Source organism: Xenopus laevis, chromosome 1L (genome assembly GCF_017654675.1).
Source record: "Xenopus laevis strain J_2021 chromosome 1L, Xenopus_laevis_v10.1, whole genome shotgun sequence".
Classification (NCBI taxonomy): Eukaryota; Metazoa; Chordata; class Amphibia; order Anura; family Pipidae; genus Xenopus; species Xenopus laevis.
In genome coordinates, this window is record NC_054371.1 from 118792146 (window position 1) to 118814475 (window position 22330).

The 22330-nt window shown below is 37.8% G+C and overlaps 1 protein-coding gene and 1 non-coding gene across 2 annotated transcripts; both read right to left on the reverse strand.

Annotated features, from left to right (window-relative positions):
- Positions 1–675: 675 nt before the first annotated feature.
- grhpr.1.L (glyoxylate reductase/hydroxypyruvate reductase, gene 1 L homeolog) lies at positions 676–7807 on the reverse strand. Its single transcript, NM_001091178.1, is given in 9 exon segments — positions 676–895; positions 1674–1804; positions 2384–2519; positions 2753–2857; positions 3355–3443; positions 3860–3976; positions 4859–4931; positions 5097–5227; positions 7706–7807. Coding segments are annotated over 9 exon segments (969 nt in total). The 5' UTR covers positions 7771–7807; the 3' UTR covers positions 676–773.
- Positions 7808–8314: 507 nt separating this feature from the next.
- LOC494855 lies at positions 8315–20391 on the reverse strand. The gene is made up of 7 exons (XR_005961212.1): positions 20186–20391; positions 19561–19692; positions 17669–17734; positions 16565–16683; positions 12900–13035; positions 12506–12636; positions 8315–10008 (listed from the first exon to the last, which is right to left on the reverse strand). It is a non-coding gene; the product is annotated as a glyoxylate reductase/hydroxypyruvate reductase (transcript).
- Between the last annotated feature and the right edge of the window lie 1939 nt (positions 20392–22330).

The following is a 22330-nucleotide window of genomic DNA, read 5'->3' on the forward strand; positions in this document are numbered from 1 at the left end:
AGGCTATAGGGGTGATCTGTTTGAAGTATTTGTGGGAAATATGCAGCTCGTTCCATCTTCTGTTCACCAGCTCAAAATCAACTGATGGATAATAAACAACCTTTTGGTACCTCTGCACTAGCTTGACGCTTACAATCAAGAATCCCTTTTGAATTGCACATCTGGTTTATCTGAATATTCCCAAACTGATGATAATTGCTTGATACTTGAGGATACTCTTAATTGTGGGAAATTATATTGGAAACTCAATCCTGTAGGAAAATGTTTAATACCACTGTTGAAAATATCTATAACATTCAATGGATGGATTGCTGAAACATTACTGTGGTTTTGTTGTATTTGAGATCGTATGTCATTTTTGCCAATACCCCCAAGCTGTCATACTGGGCATCTATTATCTGACATGAGCACTTTCCCTTGGTTCTACCGATTCTGTCCAGCATCTGCAACATTCAGTCATTAAAAATGTATTGCATCCGATTAGTGAGTAGCTGCTCATCTCTTTTGGTGCATGACTACTTACTGGTGATTGAGAATGTGTTTGCCGTGACCACCCTAGACCCCCAGATGTGCCTCTCTGTGCAACTAACCTTCTCTTTTTAGTTATTATTTTAGTGTTATACTTATTAATTAGATCACCACATTTAATAAGCCAAACTACACAATTGTTAAAATTGTTTAATAGCGGCAGATGGACCAGTTGAGGGTGACATATTCTACTTGATTTCTTCGTTATGTGTCTTGATATACAGATGCAGAGCTTGAACCGTACTTCACAGCTTAAGTTCACTGGGCATTTCCTCTCCAGCTAGACCCTTTAGCAGGTTATTTACAGTAAGAATGGACATGGCGTTTCTAGTAGCATATGTGGCACTTCCAATGTGAGGCAGGATCACTGCAAGGAAAAAGAGCACAAATTGTGGAAGTGGTCCATGATCATTTAAACCTTATTTTTATCACTAACCTTTTTAAACATCTCATTTCAAAACTATCCTGCCATTCCACTGTTATACAAGCTACATTAAACTAGAATGTGTCTCCATATAACAGAAGACAGAAGGGGGGATATAACAGAAGAAATATGGAGAATATTAAAACTTGTTTTTTTGCATGTGGTCTACAAGCTTTATTTACAGGCATACTAAGCTGTAAGAAATTCAGCTTAGCTCTTTAGGAGCCTGACTTCTCCAGTTAAGTAATTCACATATTTCAACAATTCTTCTTTTATACGGGAAACACATAATGGTGGCTCAGCAGTTGGCACTCTTTTCTGCCTTGCAGTGTCGGGGTCCTGCAGTCAAGTCTGGGCCTAATCTGCAAGGAATGTGTATGTTCTCCCTGTGTTTGCATGGGTTCATTGTGAGTACTCCGGTTTCCTCACATACACCAAATAAATACAGGCAGGCTAACTGGCTCCTTATAAAACTGTGTGAATGTGATCTTAGATTGTGCATTCCACTGGGGCGAGGACTGATATGAATAACGGATAAGCACTGTTTAAGTTTGTCAGTGCTATAAAAATGATATTTAAGAGATTGTGTTACTTGCGTAGTGAAATATTGTTTTCTATACTGTTCTTCAGGATATACAGTATTATCTGTTAAACTATACAAGCCATAGTATTGCTTTTATATGCAGCCCATTCATTCAAGGTAGTCATTCAAATGTCATACCACAGTTCTTTAGTGTGAGAAGTGGATGGTCTGTTGGAAGAGGTTCTGGGGTTGTTACATCAAGTCCGGCGGCAGCAATCTGTCCATTGGCCAAGGCCTCGTAAAGATCCTCCTGGTTTACAACAGAGCCTCTGCAGAATAACATCATTAACATAAATATCAAACAAAACATTGCCACGGTTGTAAGTTTAGCCATAATAATGTGTACGAGTGTCCTTGTTACTTTCAAGCCTTAGGGGGTTATTTATAAAAGTCCAAATGCTAAAAACTATATTACAGCCCCAGGATGCAAACGTCTGAATCCAAAAATCCGCTATGTCAGACCTGCTGAGATTATATATAAGTCAATGGAAGAGGTCTGTATCCTATTTGGAATTTATGTGGCCTACGCTGGAATTAGGCCGAAAATCCGACTATCTGTTCAAAATCCAAATATTTCGGACTTTTCGGGAAAATTTTATGGAGATTTTCTCTGATCTGATTAAATCGAGCTTTTTTTAATAATAAATACGGTCAAATCATGGATTCTAGTTTGGTCTGACTTTTTTTAAATAAAATATCAGAAAAATTCAGATTTTGATAAATAACCCCCTTAATCTTACATTTATCTCAAGGTAAATTCTTGTCTGTATTCAAAAAAATGCACTTCAATTTCAATTACGTCTGTTAATGAAAATGGATGTCTTTTCTTTCATATTCTCATTACTTACCGACTTGTGTTAATGAAAATAGATGTCTTTTTCATTTTTTGAAAAAAATCTTTATTGCAGAGTCCCACAGTCTCAGGTGTTAATGAGCAGGACACAATGACAAAGTCAGACTCCTCAGCAAGTTTCTCAGTGGACACTAAAATACATGATAGCTGCATAAAGTACATCATAAAGTACATGATCAGACTCTTATGTTATCTGAAAGGTGCAGCAATGCTTCTCTGATCTCAAGCTGCTAATACATAAATGATCATAAATGATCATAATACATAAATGCAAATCTTACAGTGGAATACAGTCTATAAGTGTAGCATTGCTTGCATTTATCTATTCGTGTGTCAGGTCATGCTAAACTGAAAGTACACCTACCGAATTCTGCATTAAGTTCTTCATCACTTTCAGACTTGGGTTGACGTCCTGTATATAAAAACTTTTTCACACCAAATGGTTTAAGGCGGCGAGCAATAGCCAAACCTGTGAAGGCCCAGATGTGAACACATTTTTTAAAAAGCTGTTTTCAATAGACATTTCACCATTTAAATATGCCTAACCACATTAAAACATGAACAGAAATAATATAGTTATTAATTTGTAAACTTAAAGGGGTGATTCAAATTTACATTAACGTTTAGCATGTTATAGAATGGCTAATTCTTAGCAACATTTAAATCGGTCTTCATTTTTTCTTTTTCATAGTTTTTAATTCTTTGCCTTTTTTTATGGTTTTCAAATGGGGGTCACTGACCCCATCTCAAAACAAATGCTCTGTAAGGCCACAAAAACACAAATTAATGTGAACTAAACCCCAAGACCCTGAGCTAAACAGAGAGCTGAAGATTTTGGAATAAGCAGTTCAAAGGCCATCAGACTTACAGCCCCTTTCAGTCTCCTGAGCTCTAGTTAAGCCACAATTCCAATATCCTCATAGAAAGAGCTAATTATGCCTCAAAACAATTTATTAAAGGCTTTACCTATTCTTCCCAGGCCAATTACACCAACAGTGCTGTTCGACAGTCCATAACCGCACATCCACATTGGCGCCCAGGTTTTCCATCCTCCGCTTCAAAACAAAATCAGACCCATTAGAATGCCTCATATTGACATTAAAATATTTAACTTTTCCATGTAAAAATCACAGTATGCTAAATATAGACACAAACTGCTAGATTAACTCTTCTTCAAACACAACATGCCTTTCCAGAATGCGGAGGTTAAAAAGTTGACTATTTTTAATATTCTTAGCATTTATTTATTAAAAAACCAAAAAGCAAGCAATGACATATATACGAAGGCACAATGATTTGTATTGTAATGCTGCCTTGTCCTAATACCTTTGAATATATTGACGTATGAGTGCACGATACTTTGTGACTGTCGATAAGCCACACAGCACAAGAATAATGAACATGTTTTCAGTGGAAATCACAGCTTTGCATTTTAGCAATATACAACAAGACATGATAGAATTCCACTTACTTCTTAACTTCCTGTATTGCCTCTGGCAGCCGGCGGCAGGTTGTTAGCAGTAATGCTACGGTGAGCTCTGCTGTGGCATCAGTCAGAACATCTGGTGTGTATCCCACTCTGATTCCACTGCAAAAATAAAAGAACATATACATAAATAATTTGTGTAGTAAGGTTCAACGCCGAAAATGTAAAATGGAACTGTATCCAGCCTATGGTTAGCAAATTAATACGGTTCCTAATTTACTGCAATTCTAATTACTTGCATTTGTTCTCCCCTTTTCAAAACAACCTACCCTGATCCTTAAAAAAGCCACAAAATGTTTGACCAGCCACTAAATAATAATTTCAGCCTATTCTTGTAATACACCTCAGCCTTGGGTGCAACCCAATGAGGGATCCTTCTAATAACTCATAACTCACCCTTCATTCTGCAGGGTTCCATGGAAAAGCTTTCATTTCCACTGCAGACCTTCTAAGTGTGCTAAGCATAGTGTGTCCAACATAACCATTAACTATTGTGCAAAACCCATACCTAATGCATTGTCTGTGCCCCAAACTTAAGATAAGTGGTCCACGACCAGTGGCTCGAGAGCAGCATGTTACTCACCAACCCCTTGGATGTTGCTCCCAGTGGCCTCAAAACACGTGCTTGTTTTTTGTATCCCTGGCTTGAAGGCAAGTTTTAGTAACATAAAAACCTTCTGTATTGCCAAACAGAGCCTCCTGTAGTCTGCCAGTCCACATAGGGGCTGTCAATATTCAATCACAGCTCATAATTGGCACCCCCTTTAACTTTTTGTATGCTTGTCATACTGTTTTTCTTCGCTCCCATTCATTAACAATTGTCTGCATAATTATTGTTGTTCAATTAGAAAGTATCAATATGTTATGCTGAACTGATCACTTTAAAACACAGATATCTGTGTTTTGAGGCACCTGTCACCCACTTGTTTTTAGAGGCAATACTCGAGAGACAGCAGCTAATGCTGCATATATACATATACATACCGCTTTTTTATTTCATCCAGTGCTAAATGATCAAAGCCCACAGACAGCGTGCTGATAACCTTGAGGTTCGGACCTTGTCGTTTAAACAAAAATATGAGTAGGGTTATGACAATTGGCCATTCACGGGCAATTGAATACATGCATGCACAGTAATAATTCAAATCTATTAAAATGTTTTTTTTTTTTGCAAGGAATTATATTATTTATCACGTAAATTTAAAAAATGGGGAGCACACACCAGCTGTGTCCAGAACTTCCTTGTCAATCTTATCAGACAATAAGCAAATTAATCCATGGGCTCCAGAGATGCCTTTCAGCAGTTCTGCTCTTGGTATAGGCTCATCGGAGTCCCACTGCTGGACCTTGCATCTTCACCACATACAAAAGAAAATTAAAAAAAATCAACTCAATCAATATTAACATATTAAAGGGTCAATATTAACATATTAAAGGGCTGGAAATACCATGAAATGTAAATACTTATACTGTACTTACCTTTAAAAAAAAAAGTACTTTTACAGATAAGTTTAATTTAGATATCTCACTTGGTACATAATTTATAAATCTATATTCATTTAAATAAATAAAACATCTGTAAGCTTTATCATATCTACGCAAAACATGAAATTATGTGTGTGGGGTATTTGAGAATGCAAACAGCACCCTTTTGCATATAGATGAGTGCTGTTTGGGTTTCAGTGGCCCTTATAACTATATTTAAAACGATTTCAGTTTGATCCTTCCATCTCACATGAAGGGCCAACAACTGCGCTGATGTTTAATAACAATCCACCAAAGTATCCATATTGGCCACAATATACACTGCACATCCCCATTATCAATTAGGCTGGACATTTGTGGATGCATCTTTACTGCCTTGTACATACCCCTAACAATATCAGGGAGGCTGTCGTAGCTTGTACATATTTCTGTTTTTATTATGAGCTAAGGTAGACCTGACTAAAGTATGGGTCAATTGTAGATAGCAGCTTTGAATTGAACTATATATATATATATATATATATATATATATATATATATATATATATATATATATATATATATATATATATATATATATATATATATATATATATATATATATATATATATATATATATATATATATATATATATATATAACCTGAATCAGACGCTTGCACTCTGAACCAGTCTTCCATGAACGTGGGTGCTGGGTCAAAGCATTTATGTAAAGTTCAAGAGGACCCGCACACCTTGCTTAGTGAACCAAAAAATTCTTTATTTTTCAGACTTGTGCATCCAACGTTTCGACCCACATTAGGGCCTTTATAAAGGCCCTAATGTGGGTCGAAACGTTGGATGCACAAGTTTGAAAAATAAAGAAATTTTTGGTTCACTAACCAAGGTGTGCGGGTCCTCTTGAACTTTATATATATATGTATATATATATATATATATATATATATACACACATGCAGTATATATGTGTATATGTAATATTCTTCTCTTAGCTTGAGGAAAGGCTATTGTAAGCCTGAAACGTTGCTGTATATCTGTCCGAGAAAAGCCCTCTGAATAAAGGCTTTTTAAGAAAAATCTCATCGCCTGGTGCTGTCTAATTATACACAGGGTAATATTTAAGGTGTGGGAACTATTATCCAGGATGCTTGGGACCTGGGGTTTTCTGAGTAAGGAATCTTTCCATAATTTGGATCACCATACCTTAAGCTATTTATTAAAATGCATTTAAACATTAAATAAATCCAAGAGGATTTTTTGCCACCAATATGGATTCATGCAGCTTAGTTGGGACCAGTACAATGTATTGTTTTATTATTACAGAGAAAAGGGAAATCACTTTTGAAAACTAGAATTGTTTGATAAATGGACACTATGGGAGACAGCCTTCTTGTAATTTGATGCTTTCTGCGTAACAGGTTCCCAAAAAAATGAATCCCAAACATAACTATTGTACTGTGCGCATTTTAGCAACAGAGGTGGGAAATCAGATTTCACCTAACCAATTTTTCAGGGCACACAGTTTAGGTATTGGGGAGATCTTTTGGTGATCAAGAATTATGTTAAGATTCATTGTGTGCCTCAATTTAATTACAAAAATTAATCAATTTCCTTGTTTTAATGAGGATTGTGTAATCACGTAGACCAACCAAATGGCATGGTGTTTGTTTTTGGAACCAAAGGTTAAAACCCCATAAAATAGATAAGTGTATAAATAAACTGATTATAAACATAACGGGCAGATTTTGGCCCAGCTATTACTTTCTATTTTTCAAATTTACTGGGTTTCTGTAAAAATCCCTGAGTATCTTCTTTGCAATATATGTTTTCATCAAACACTTAATATGACTCCTGTCCCCCTACAGACCATGAGCTTTAATGTGCATGCACTTTGCCTGTGGCTACAGAAGGAAGAATATCAACCCCAAAAGATAAGACCTGTAAATTGGGGAGGGGGCCATCATTTTTTATCGCATTGGGCTGACGTACGTTTCAAAAGACACAGCAGTCCCTTACTCTATGCAGTTACTGCACACGCAGTCCTAAGGCTTTAGTATTCCTTTAATATGCAGCAATGATTTTCAGTGCAGTGTTCAGTATACATGCTTCTTGTAATCTATTTTTCAGCAAACAATCAAGAGTTGTATGGGGCAGGTCCCAATAAGCTGTCTTTTATATAGTCCACTTTCATTGATCTCCAGCACATTCGTTTTTCCATGTGACAGTTGTGACTTTACACATTGCCTGGGGCTGCCAGAACTGTTTTTTAGCTAAAGCCTTATCTATAACAGCCACATATCCTTGTCACTGCTGTCTGACTTCCTAGTAGTAAAAAGTATAACTTACAGAGCAGCCTGGGACAGCAGTGTGTGTCCTTCCGGGGGAATCCTCCTGGTGACAAAGACCTTCATGATCTGCTGTGCTGCTGCCTTCATTAGCCGATCTCACTCACTTGTCACTTCAAGCAGAACTAGGAAGCAGAATGAATGAGGGAGGAGCAGAGATCTCTCCAATGCCCTTTCGTACCACTGCCTCCTCCAAAGTCATTTCAGCCTCACATTGCGATGGCAGCGCCACCTAGTGTGCGCAGAGTATTCTTCTGCATTTCCAAGCAAAGCGTAATGGCTGAGCTGTTCCTCCACAGCATATAATACAAGCAGTGCTAGAATTATTTCTGAGCAGCTTTACCATTACGGGCTCCAAATACAGTATTATATTTTGTGGAGACAGTTTTCTTCCACAGTATATAATACAATCAAAGTACAGCTTTACCACCACGAAATCCAATCAAAATACATTTATTTACCTCATACCAGCATTTCACATGACTTCATTTGAAATTTTTAACTGAGATAAACAGCACATTGTACTGAAAGAAGCCATTCCTTCATCGGGATTATTAAACGCATTCAAATCTGTTTTAGGGCAATGACATATCATAAGAGACATTGGTCATTATTGTCACACAATTGCACCTTTATTTCATCTCAGTAGAATCCATACAGAACAGCATAGAACTTTTTAAAAACACCATATAGCTCACCAAGGAGCTTAGTATTTGCCTATATTTAACAAAAAAAGAAAGAAAAAAAGAAAGTTGAGGGAATAGAGCTTCAATTGTGGGCTTACATTTTTTCTATTTGCAAAAAATACATTTGCAGTCAAACACACAAAATGTGCCTCATTCAGTTAAGATGCTAATAGACAAACAAGCGCATGATAAACAACATTTATTGACAAATTTTCCTTCAGGAAAAATCTCAGATAATGATGTTTAGGTGTAGCACAGTGAATTACAGACAGCAGCAACAGGATGTGTGTATAACAAAAGTACACATGCCCTCAGAAGAATTCAGTGTTACAGCAGAAATGAAAAGTATCCTCCACATCACCCCTAATTACGGTAGCCATGCCCTATGTGACCATCAATTTCTTAATACCAACTACTGTATCTATATATTCTATGAATGAATGTGGCCCTTTGGGGCAGGTTTACATGCAACTCCTATAACTATTCCCTTGCAAGTGATCCCTTTTTGAGTCTGAAACTTTTCTTTGAGTCATTTTCATTCTGGGATTGTAATGTATAAAACATAAAAGCATATGCATTATTCATAAAAGTGAAAAGCCACTTCCATGCAGACACAGACACTAAGGGGCACATTTACTTAGCTCGAGTGAAGGATTAGAAGGAAAACTACTTCGAATTTCAAAGTATTTTTTTTGGCTACTTCGACCATCGAATCGGCTACTTCGACCTTCGACTACGACTTCGAATCGAGCGATTCGAACTAAAAATCGTTCGACTATTCAACCATTCGATAGTTGACTTACTGTCTCTTTAAAAAAAACTTCGACCACCTACTTCGCCACCTAAAACCTACCGAGCATATATGTTAGCCTATGGGGAAGGTCCCCATAAGCTTTCTAGCCAATTTTGGATTGAAGTAAAATTGCTTGATCGATGGATTAAAATCCTTCGAATCGTTCGATTGGAGGGATTTAATCGTTTGATTGAAAGTTTTTTCCTTCGAACGTTCGATCGCAGGAAATGCAGTAAATCCTTCGACTTGATATTCAAAGTCAAAGGATTTTACTTCGACCAATAGTAAATGTGCCCCTAAAAGTAAGTTATAGATGTAATATGATAAAAGTTGCAATAGCAACTTATCAGAAGTAGTACTGGTTACCTTTTCCAAATTAATCATCAAAATGGTTGTTGTGAGTTATCTGACCAGGTACATACATCATGACATTTATGCTGTTACCCCCACGGAAGATACAATTTTCAAGCAGACTTGTTGACAAACAAATGTAAGGGTCTTCATTAACTAAACCACACCTGCATGAAACACTTGGAAACACAGTGTGTGTGTGTGTGTGTGTGTGTGTGTGAAACAGTGACATTTTCTAGAGTAGGAGAATAAATAAGTCATTCTTTTATTACATGTGTTAGAAAATAATTTGTTTACTTTGTTTTGGAACTCCGTGACAATCATGCTTATTGCTGCCTTCTTTTTTGCTTGATTAAAGTTTCAGTTACGTTGGCATCGCCTCCCCTTTCAGGCCAGCCAATAAATTATGGGCTGCAAGGGCAGCCATGGCATTCCAGGTTTCCACAGTTGCACTGGCGATGTGGGGAAGAATGACTGAAAAACAGGAGGAAACAAAGTGGTCAGGCATTTCCAGTTTTAAAGTTCTGCTCAATAGATTCTACATGTGTGTGTGTATATATATATATATACACCTTTCCTGATGGAATTATCTGCTTTAACTGTTGTTATCAGTTAGAATCTCAGAATGTAGCCCAAGATTCTATAATGCTAATATCACACAAGCCAGAGAAACCAAAACCACCCTTGAAAATGCTTAGTCCTGGAATTGCCAGGCTGTTTCCATTAAAGCCAACGACAGGTTTCAGATGCCTCATGTTACATTAGCATACAACATCAAAATCATGATTGCATCCCTTAAAGGGGTGGTTCACCTTTGAATTAAATTTTATTATGCTATAGAATGGGCAATTTTAAGCAATTCTTCAATTGGCCTTCATTATTTCTTTATTTTATAGTTTTTAAATTATTTGCCTTTACTTTTTACTTTTTCCAGCTTTCAACTGGGGGTCACTGACCCCATCTAGAAAACAAATGCTCTGAAAGGCTACACGTGTATTGTTATTGCTACTTTTTATAACTCATATTTCTATTCAGGCCTCTCCTATTCATATTCCAGTCTCTTATTAAAATCACTGCATGGTTACTAGGGTAATGTGGACCCTAGCAACATGATTGCTGAAATTGCAAACTGGAAAGCTGCTGAATAAAAAGATAAATAACTCAAAAACTACAACTAATACAAAATCGCTCTCTACATCATACTTAGGGGCAAATTCATCAAGGGTCGAATATCGAGGGTTAATTAACCCTCGATATTCGACTGGGGAATGAAAATCCTTCGACTTCGAATATCGAACTCGAAGGATTTTGCGCAAATACTTAGATCGAAGGAATAATCGTTCGATCGAATGATTAAATCCTTCGAATCTAACGATTCGAAGGATTTTAATCCAACGATCGAAGCATTATCCTTCGACCAAAAAAAGTTAGGCAAGCCTATGGGGACCTTTTCCATAGGCTAACATTGGGTTCGGTAGGTTTTAGGTGGCGAACTAGGGGGTCGAAGTTTTTTCTTAAAGAGACAGTACTTCGACTATCGAATGGTCGAATAGTCGAACGCTTTTTAGTTTGAATTGGCCCCTAAAAGTTAACTCAAAGGTGAACAACCCCTGTAAAATTATGATTGGTATTTAGAAATAACTTACGGAGTAGTTAAGTGCTCTCAAAATAAATACAATTATACATATTGTGACAAAAAGGTCCCAGTAGGAATTCTGTATATGATGGCAGATATGTAGAGCATTAGGTTAAGCCGCAGGGATCCCCAACCTTTTTCACCAGTGAGCCACAGTCAAATATAAGAAGGGCTGGGGAGCAACATAAGCATGAAAATAGTTCCTGAGGATGCCAACAAAGGGCTGTGATTGGCTATTTGGTAGCCCCTATGTGAACTGGCAGCCTACAGAAAGCTCTATTTGGCAATACAACTGTTTTTACACAACCAAAAGTTTCCTCCAAGCCTGGAATCCAAAAGTAAGCAACTGCTTTGAAGCCACTGGGAGCAACATCCAAGGGGTTGGGGAGCAACATGTTGCTCACGAGCTACTGGTTGGGGATCACTGGGTTAAGGTATTGGCTCCTTTTAATCTCCAGGGTAAGACAGGCTAGAACCCTGGAGTATGGCTGGAGTCCACAGGGGGGACTGTTTAAGGTGTGCTGAGTGTGTGAGTGACCTTGGAGAAGCTGTGAGAATGATTAAATTCTGTGTCAAACTGCTTCAGCCACTGGGACTGCCAGTGAAAGATTGCATTATTACAAGAGTGGACTTTTGTTTTCTGTTCTTTGAAAACTGCAGTTTGATGAGACTTTATTTTGCTGTTTTCTGCTTTAGCACACAAATTGTGCCTTGTTTGTTTTTTTCTGCTGTGAAAATAAACCACAGACAGGAGCCTGCATGTTTTGTTGCCAACCTGTGCTTCCTTTCTCATCTGTGGAACTGTTTTGCCTAAACCCCTACCTGCTGCTACGAGCAGTTCCCCACACTATATTTATATATTTACTTTAGCAGGCCTTTCACACCATTCACATCCACTGCTATCTTTTTATCTGGCTGTTCTTTACCTCTGGAATTCCATCCCTAAATTCCTCCATAAAGAGTGCTCTGTCAATCCCTTCAAGAAAAAGCTCAGATTCTACCTTTTGTAGAACTAGAACATTAGTCTCGTCCTGGCACTTAATGGACAATGCCTTAACCTTGTGTAGGTTTCCCTTCCAACTTGTGCCTGAGAGTTATTTACTCACTTAGAATGTAAGCTCTACGAGGCAGTAACCTCCCTCTTACTGTCTCTCTTACCATATGGCACTTAAGCTCTGTGTACTTTTATTATTTATTATTTATCTATTGTATTTATTATTTTACTTGTTTTCCCTGTGGGTATTTTTATATATATATTGTACAGAGCTGCAGGTCCATACAAGCAAAATAAAGCACTCAGTTACATGATTTTACCCACTGATCAGCCAAACGCACCACAGTTTTTTAGTTTGAATAGTGGATGATTAGTAGGAAGTGGCTCTGGGACCGTGACATCTAAACCAGCGGATGCTATCTGTCCATTCACAAAGGCATGATAAAGATCTTCCTGATTTACTACAGCACCCCTGTAATAGAAATATAAATTAGTTAAAGGATGCCAATAAAGGCAAAGATACATTTTGTTTACCTCAAAATTTACTTTTAGTGTGATGTAAACATTATAGTGTTTAAAGTTTTATCTGGTTCCTAGATTGAAATTGTCGCTAGTAACGCCTGAGCAATTTCGAAATCAAACTAGAAAATAAATAGTGGCAGGTCTAGAAAGAAGCGAGAGATAAAAAAATAGGAATGACAAAAGTGAATACTTGCAGTATGTGTTTGGTTTTACCTGCTAGTATTTATAAACACAGCACTTCCTTTCATTTTGGAGAACAGTTGTTTGTTGCATATGCCTTGAGTTTCAGGAATTAGAGCACAGCACACAACAAGAAAGTCAGACTGCTTTGCTAACTCTTCCAAGGTAACTGCAAAAACCAATTGAAAAAAATGTACACATTTTTAGTATAAATGAAGGAACTTAAGAAATATATATGTGTTTATTTATTTGGCACATACAAGAGTCCTCTGCACTCAACCCATTATCAATATATTTAAGACAGAGACATTTTGTGCATACTGCTACTAAAAAATGCCTTACCCTTTAAACAAAACAGGGATTGTTTGTCCATATATTGCAATATATTTAAGCTGGCCAACTACGTCAAAGTCATCCCATATCTGGCCAGTCCTACGCTTAATTTTCATCTGATTCATTAAGAATTCTATTGCTTCATTATACATTTTACAAAGGGACTAGGTTTTACCTGCAACTTAACTTGCTGCTTTCAAAGTAAACCTCCATACTTGGCTGCCCTTTTATTAGACACCAGTGGGATCACCTGACTATAGCTGGGAAGGGTGGGAGCTACAACATAGAGCTGGTCACTGCTCTTGTATAACTATAACAAACAAGGGAAAGTTGTGCTCACCACTATTTTTTAAAAACATTAGGCGGGGGTGCAATGAGGCTGTGACCACAAAATACATATAGACACATACAAGAGTCCTCTGCACTCAACCCATTATCAATATATTTAAGACAGAGACATTTTGTGCATACTGCTACTAAAAAATGCCTTACCCTTTAAACAAAACAGGGATTGTTTGTCCATATATTGCAATATATTTAAGCTGGCCAACTACGTCAAAGTCATCCCATATCTGGCCAGTCCTACGCTTAATTTTCATCTGATTCATTAAGAATTATATTGCTTCATTATACATTTTACAAAGGGACTAGGTTTTACCTGCAACTTAACTTGCTGCTTTCAAAGTAAACCTCCATACTTGGCTGCCCTTTTATTAGACACCAGTGGGATCACCTGACTATAGCTGGGAAGGGTGGGAGCTACAACATAGAGCTGGTCACTGCTCTTGAGGTTTACTTTGAAAGCAGCAAGTTAAGTTGCAGGTAAAACCTAGTCCCTTTGTAAAATGTATAATGAAGCAATAGAATTCTTAATGAATCAGATGAAAATTAAGCGTAGGACTGGCCAGATATGGGATGACTTTGACGTAGTTGGCCAGCTTAAATATATTGCAATATATGGACAAACAATCCCTGTTTTGTTTAAAGGGTAAGGCATTTTTTAGTAGCAGTATGCACAAAATGTCTCTGTCTTAAATATATTGATAATGGGTTGAGTGCAGAGGACTCTTGTATGTGTCTATATGTATTTTGTGGTCACAGCCTCATTGCACCCCCGCCTAATGTTTTTAAAAAATAGTGGTGAGCACAACTTTCCCTTGTTTGTTATAGTTATACAAGAGCAGTGACCAGCTCTATGTTGTAGCTCCCACCCTTCCCAGCTATAGTCAGGTGATCCCACTGGTGTCTAATAAAAGGGCAGCCAAGTATGGAGGTTTACTTTGAAAGCAGCAAGTTAAGTTGCAGGTAAAACCTAGTCCCTTTGTAAAATGTATAATGAAGCAATAGAATTCTTAATGAATCAGATGAAAATTAAGCGTAGGACTGGCCAGATATGGGATGACTTTGACGTAGTTGGCCAGCTTAAATATATTGCAATATATGGACAAACAATCCCTGTTTTGTTTAAAGGGTAAGGCATTTTTTAGTAGCAGTATGCACAAAATGTCTCTGTCTTAAATATATTGATAATGGGTTGAGTGCAGAGGACTCTTGTATGTGTCTATATGTATTTTGTGGTCACAGCCTCATTGCACCCCCGCCTAATGTTTTTAAAAAATAGTGGTGAGCACAACTTTCCCTTGTTTATTTATTTGGCACCATAAATAGAGTTACCACTTTTGACCTCCACAAATTGAACAAGATGGTGGGATGATTACAAAACAGTGACATGGAGTCAAGACTTTTAGGGTGTGGGGTGGTGCTGTGACATCAGAGGTGCCAGATTATTGTTTGGGTTTTCATAAGGTTGAAACCCCATTGGACAGTTGTGTCCCAAACAGCCCTAAGAAAAATAAAACTGTATAGGTAAATGTACACAGTGCTTTACAAGGCATAAACACAAACAGTGGTACAATTATTATTAATGAGACGGTATTACAAAATCTATGCTCACAAGAAAGTGCTTCCTATAGAAGATGATTTTTCAGGAACTTTGCCTAAGGTGTTATTGTTGGAGCTTTCCTAATGCAGGGTGGTAGGAGCATTCCTGCAGTGTGGTACAATAAGTGAAAAAGAATTTACACGTTTTGGTGTATTGTACAACTATACTGTCAAGAGATTGTCCTGAGTTGAGTTCAGGACTCAGGAGGCAGTATATGGAGAGATAAGAGTAAATATATAGAGAGGAACAGAAGAAAAAGGGCTCTGAAGGACAGGATAAGAATTTTATACTTAATGTGCCATTTTACTGGGAGCCACAAGAGAGACTTTTAGTTGTGAGGTGGTCAATAGAAACTTAGATGATGAGGACAGCAGCAATGAGAAAGGATTGCAATGGTTGCAGATGATATTCTAGAAGACCAGCTAGTAGGGATGCACCAAATCCACTATTTTGTATTCGGCCGAATACTGAACCAAATCTCAAACCTAATTTGAGAGTAGCACGCATGTGACTGCCCATGGGCAGTGTTGATAAATGAGCCTCAATATTCTCTGCCTTTTAGCACTGGGGTTTTGACTTTGATTTAGTCCAAATATCTACAATATCTGCAAGTAGTTTGTTTCTCCCCTTGGCTGAGTTGTTTTTATTCAGGGCACTGTCAAAATCTATACTATGTTGTATTAACAATATTTCTGACAAGTGGGGAAAGATTCAAGAAACCAATTTAAACCTTGCATTATGCAAAAACATAAGCAAAGAAACCCATATTACAAATGTCTGTTTTTATTAGTCTGACTGCAGCAAATTATGCTGATTGGTTACCAGACCTGGAGATTCTGGGGAATAATTATATATACATAAGAGGTTATGTACACAGACATATTAAAGAAGATGGAAAGGCAGTAATGTAAAAATAAAACCTGCATTGCTAAAAATGCTCCCATGCCCCACCTTGTGGTTCATATGAGAAAATAGCAATCAGTAGTAAACACCCAAGCCTGACTGCGACTCCTCCAGTTACATGAAGAGAAACAATGGCTTATCTGAAAGCAGCTCCATTGTAAAGTGATGGCTCTTTCTAAAAGCTCAGAATCAGTTACAATATACTGATATATGCTGCCTACACACCAATACATTTATTGTTTCAATAATACAATTTTAAATGGTAGAATGACTTATTTTCAATGTTTACAGTAATTTAGTAATAAAACTGCACCATAAAATCATGACAGAATGCCTTTAAAAGAAAAGGAAACATGGCTGAGAGGGAGTACAGAAGTAAAGGAAGTTGAGCTGATGTAAAACAGGTAGGTAGATCTGTTAATCTACTTATAATGATACTAAATATGTCCTACTGTGTCTTTCTACATAACCTTCTATGTATTTATGATTCTTTGTGCTCCACTGTTTCCTCAGTACTCACCAATTCTGCCTAGGCCTAGGATTCCAACAGTGCTTCCTTTGAGGCCATTCCCACACATCCACAGAGGTTTCCATGTACCCCAACCACTATTAAAAGTTAGTGGCATTGTCAGGCTGCTTCTAGAAATCAATAATAGTTATTTGCACCTAAAACGAAATATATTTATTATAGCTCTGGTCACCTCCATTTTCCTTCTAGGTTTCCTATTTAGAAGTTGTTCTAGGTGTGCTAAATATTGTAAATACTCACTATTCTATCCACAAATATATGCACACTACAAAATTGCTTTTAAATTACTTTTGTGAAACAAGTGGTTTTATAACTCATATACAGTACATTTCCTATAAAATGATTTTAAAGGAGAAGGAAAGTTGTTTAGCACTTTGGGGTGCCAAATGTTAGGCACCCCCAAGCAGGGGCGGATTTGCCCTGAGGGCACCCGGAGGCCGGCGTCCTTCATCGCCCCCTCCGTCTCAGAAGATTGCACGCATCTTGTCCAGCTTGAAGATGGTGCACACGCATGCGCATCCTGTCACCTTGATTCCGGAGCTCTAGCCGTTCAGCGGTAGTGCTCCGGCAAGAAAATTGCTTATGTGGCTGGGCGGCATGCCGCTCCTTAATTGATGCCAGCCTAGGCCCGGGCCTATGCGGCCTCGTTGCAAATCCGGGCCTGCCCCCAAGTGAATGTATTTACTTACCTGAAACCCTAGCTAGCGAACACCTAGCTAGCGAACCTCGGGGCTAGTGAACACCACGGAGCGCTCCTCTTCCGGCTTCTTCTTTCGTAGCACAGTTGCGCATATGCATTAGAGTGAAAAACCGAACTTTAGATAAAAAGTCTGATTTTTCATTCTACTTCGCATGCATCTGCCCCGGAAATTTGAAAAAAAAAGCCGGATTGAAGCAATCAATGGTGCTCGCTGGAATAACCCGGGCTGGTGCAGTTTTGAGCACCGGCCCAGGGTTTCAGGTAAGTATATACATTCACTTGGGGTGCCCAAAGAGTCCAGATCAGATCTATATTTGCCTCTAGAGTTTGCGGGTAACTATTTAAACTGCAGTGTTATATTTCAAGTGATATTTTTCTGCATACCATCAGTTTACCTGTTTTTAAGTTCTTCCAGTGATCATATCCAACAGACATAGTGCTAACCACCTTAAGGCTAGGACCTGTGGTGGATAAAATACAGATAAAGAAGAGAAATTAAGAATCAAAATATTAGATCCATGAAGAGCAATGTATAGACAAATAGTAAGCTGTTATATTAATGAGAAATTATAAATTATTGACCTTAAAAGACACCATTGCATTTATTTTTTCACCCAGCCAATAAGTAGATATTGTATTTTGCTACAAGGGAGAGCTTGCAATACAAAACCAACAGCAACAACAGGAAGAAAACAGCTGCAAATTGTCTCGCAAGCCCATACTGGCAATCTGTGGATTCTGGCAAATGCTGTAGGACAGTGGTCCCCAACCAGTAGCTCGTGAGCAACATGTTGCTCACCAACCCCTTGGATGTTGCTCCCAGTGACCTCAAAGCAGGTGCTTATTTTTTAATTCCAGGTTTGGAGGCAAGTTTTTGTTGCATACAAAACAGATGTACTGCCAAACAGAGCATCTAGTAGGTTGCCAGTCCACACAGGGGCTACCAATCACAGCCCTCATTTGGCACCCCTAGGAACATTTGTTTATGCTTGTGTTGCTCGCCAACTTGTTATACATCTGAATGTTGCTCACAGGGTGAAAAAAGTTGGGGACCTCTGCTGTAGGATCTCATAGACATTCCATATTTATTGGTTTGATGAGAGGTAATTTGGGGCTCAGTGTAATTTAAAATGATAGGGCCTATTTTGAATCTCAGTATAGTCCTGGCTCCAGGTATGTGTCAAAAGCAGCTCTCTGACCATTGGACAAACTATAATAACTTGGAGCAGACAGCCTTAAAGGTTTACTGCACAAGGGGTGATTTGGGAACATTTTTCTTTCCTATTTTGTTCAGGGGATTCATGTTAAAGAACCAGGCTTTTTTCAGGCAATGATTCTCAACTAAAAATATGAAAAAGGGTCTTTTCTGCCAGTTTCATTTCATTCACATTTGACCACAATGTGAGGTAGCAGAGGGTTGATTTGGGTGCTTGATGCCATGGTTTTTTTTCTCTGAAAAACTTGGTGGGCAAAAATCATTCATCATGTGACTTGCTGTAGTTTGTAGTAAGAGACCTAAGCGCTGGGTTTACAGACAAATAAGCTGCTTTCTTTTGCACTTGCTATCCTTGCCAAAGATTTTTTTGTGGTGTGGGGCACTTTATGGCTTTGCTGCACAAGGATTATTAAGAAGACATCTGAAGTATTAGTAATATGTTTAGCCTAGGTTTTAGCATGCAAGAAGCTGCATGCATTATTAAAACAGTTGAAAAACTGACAGTGATAGGAAGCAGTCTCTCATTTTTCAAGAAAATTAGCTCACAGGATGCTACTGCTTCACTGGAGTCTATGGATGAGCTTTAACTGTATTTCTGGCCACACACAGACTGATTTAGCCCTATAACCAGGGGTGCTGCGCCATTGAAGTGAGCTAAGAAACCCACCTCAGGTGGCTGCGCCCCACCCACCCTTTTGTAATATTGCTAGATCAGCTGTCTGTTTTTAATGTTCCCAGTATAGGCAGTTTCAACATGCCTGCTTATAGAAAGTAAAACTGTCCATCCAGCAGGAGAGATGCAGTTCTGCAATTATCAACACTATCTCTCAATGTTAATTTAAAAGATAATTAGAAAAAGAAATTAGAAAAATGGAAATGATAAGTAAGAGCTCACATATATTTACATCTTATTATAAGAAGGAATTTCCTGGTATGCTTGCTTGTCAGGCAATTGCAATGTTACTCTATGGGGAATTTATTTGAGCACTTTAATCCTACTAAAGGCTACTTTAGTGCTTAAAGCACCCAAAATAGTGCTGAGTACCTTTACCCTCAAGTGAGGAAGCTTACCTGCAGAATCCAGCACTTCCTTATCTATCTTCTCTGTTAAAAGACAATACAAGGCATGTATTCCAGAGACTTTTTTTGAGAAGTTCAGAACGTGGAACTGGATCATCAGAATCCTACTGCTCTATCTCGTAGCTAACAGAAAAAAGAATTTTACTGACTTGTTCTCTGGAAGTTTGATTTCAAATTTGAAAGATTTTTCTAACATTTGAAATTGAACGAGTTTTAAAAGGACAATAAACCAGAAGCCACTGGTATAAAATTAACTCCTGTTACAGGTATGGAAACCGGTTATCCAGAAATTTCCAAATTAAGGGAAGGCCATCTTCCACAGACTCCATTTGAATTCAATAATTAAAAATTTTAAAAACAGTTCCCTTTTTCTCTGTGGTCATAAAACAGTATATTTTTCTTGATATTATACCTGATATATAATTAATATTTATTGGTGGCAAAACAATCCTGTTGGGGTTTATTAAGCAATTTTAGCAGGCTTAAAGGAGAAGTAAACCCTTGCTGCTAAAATCCCCTACCCCCACCCTACAAATTTGCAGTGAAACTCTGAGAAATAGCACAACTAAAAAACAAAACTTATTAAAAGATTATTAGCTATCACATTGTTACTTACCTTCCAGCCTGCTGAATGGCCTTCAGACCATCTGGAGGAATTCGCCTAGTGATATAAACCTTCCGCAAGTTTCTCCCAGCAGTATTCATTACTTGTAACCTACAACAGGTGTTAAACTGTGCTACCAATAACTTATGTTGGATGGTAAAACAACATGAATTCCACATAGCAGTCCTGATGCTGATTTTAGCAATCCTTCTGGTTGGACTTTGGATTTTACATGTGCAAGATGATCAGGACTTTGTGTTTTTGTGTAAACAGAGAAAGTGGGAGGGTAGGAAAATGCCTTTCATCTTTAGCCAATAAATAAGATACAAACTCCACTAATCCACACAACCGCCTTTAGGTCAAGTAGATTATTAATTATTTTTTGACAGGACTGAATGCATTCGTAGTCCATGTTTGTATAAGACCTAATGCTACACTACATCTGTTTGGTAATATTGATTGGTCAAAATGGTTTATTAAAAGTTTGAATATCACTTTCAAAATGTGAATTTTTTGGTGGACAGCTGGAAATATGGACAAGGAGACGTAGAAAAAGAACTGAATCAATTCTTGTATAAAGAATGAAATGGATGCACTTATAGAGAGACACCTATCTACTTTTTGAGTTTGGCAAGCTGCCTGAAACATTTTTGTGATTACATTGTAATTTGACTAAACAGTTAAATTGTTTGCCTATAAGTTCACAAAACCAGCTATTGCCTACTTACCTATTATTATCTAAAGGGATAAGGTTGAATCAGTAAATGTATGTAGCTATGTAGAACGATTCTAAATACTTGTTCCAAAACTAGAGCCTTGAACTGGCCATAATTTGCTGAGGTCACCAAACAAATGCATTTCCACTGATTTAATTGAATTCCATTGGAGGTCCATCAGACTAGTGATGTGCAGGCTGGCCTGAAACCCACAGGACTTGCAGGTCAGACGGGTTCAGCCTAATTTCCGATAAAGTCTGCCCGCTTTCACCTTCATCAGCCTCTATATATAGGTGTGAGCCTGCCCTGCCCCCTTCTCTAATAATTCTGAAGGCATAGAGATTTTTTTGTCTACAATTAATTGAATGCAACATTTTTGCAGTAAGCAGTAATTTAGTAGGGATTCTTAGAATGAATTGAGAAACAACCAACCAAGTAGACTGGGGCTGACATTTTTGAGGATCTTACCATGTTTAGAACTATTTTCCCCCTCCTCTCCCAAAATGGTTGTGCCCTGGGAGGGTTCCTATGCTACCTATCCCCAGTCAGGGCCTTGTGTACATAACGCTCTATATATTTAAGAGAGTGCGCGTTATTACTATTATAATTCACAAAGGAGTTTCATGACCACATAAAGACACAGGCCAAAGGTGATCTTTAATATCAACATGTCTTAGTTATAATCAAGCATGTTTTTTTAAAAATTATTATAGAAAGAAAAGCAAATCAGTCAAAAATTAGGAATTGGCATTGCTGAATTTCAGAGAAATAATAGATAGTTCTTTTAATTAAAGCATTAGGCTTACTCGTCTAAGGAAAAAAAGAAAGCGCTAGGGTTGGACATTCTGTCCAGTTTAAAACATTGAAAAGACTGGAGAAATTGAGAAATTCAGCTAATTGCATCTATGTGATGTAATAACCCCGAATTTCGAAGGTTTTTTTTTTGCTACTTCGACCATCGAATGGGCTACTTCGACCTTCGACTTCGAATCGAAGGATTCGAAACTAAAAATCGTTCAGAACTTCGACCCCCTAGTTGCCATCTAAAAGCTACCGAGTCAATGTTAGCCTATGGGGAAGGTCCCCATAGGCTTTCCTACGTTTTTTTGGTCGAAGGATAATCCTTCGATCGTTGGATTAAAATCCTTCGAATCTTTCGATTCGAAGGATTTAATCGTTCGATCGTATTTGTCGCTAAAATCCTTCGACTTCGATATTCAAAGGATTTTAATTCCCAGTCGAATATCGAGGGTTAATTAACCCTCGATATTCGACCCTTGGTGAATCGGCCCATATAAATGTGTAACCTTACAGAGCATTTGTTTTTTTTAGATGGGTCAGTGACTCCCATTTGATAGCTGGAAAGTGTCAGAAAAAAAGGTAACTAATTCAAAAACTATATATATATAAAAAAAAAAATACAGACCAACTGTAAAGTTGC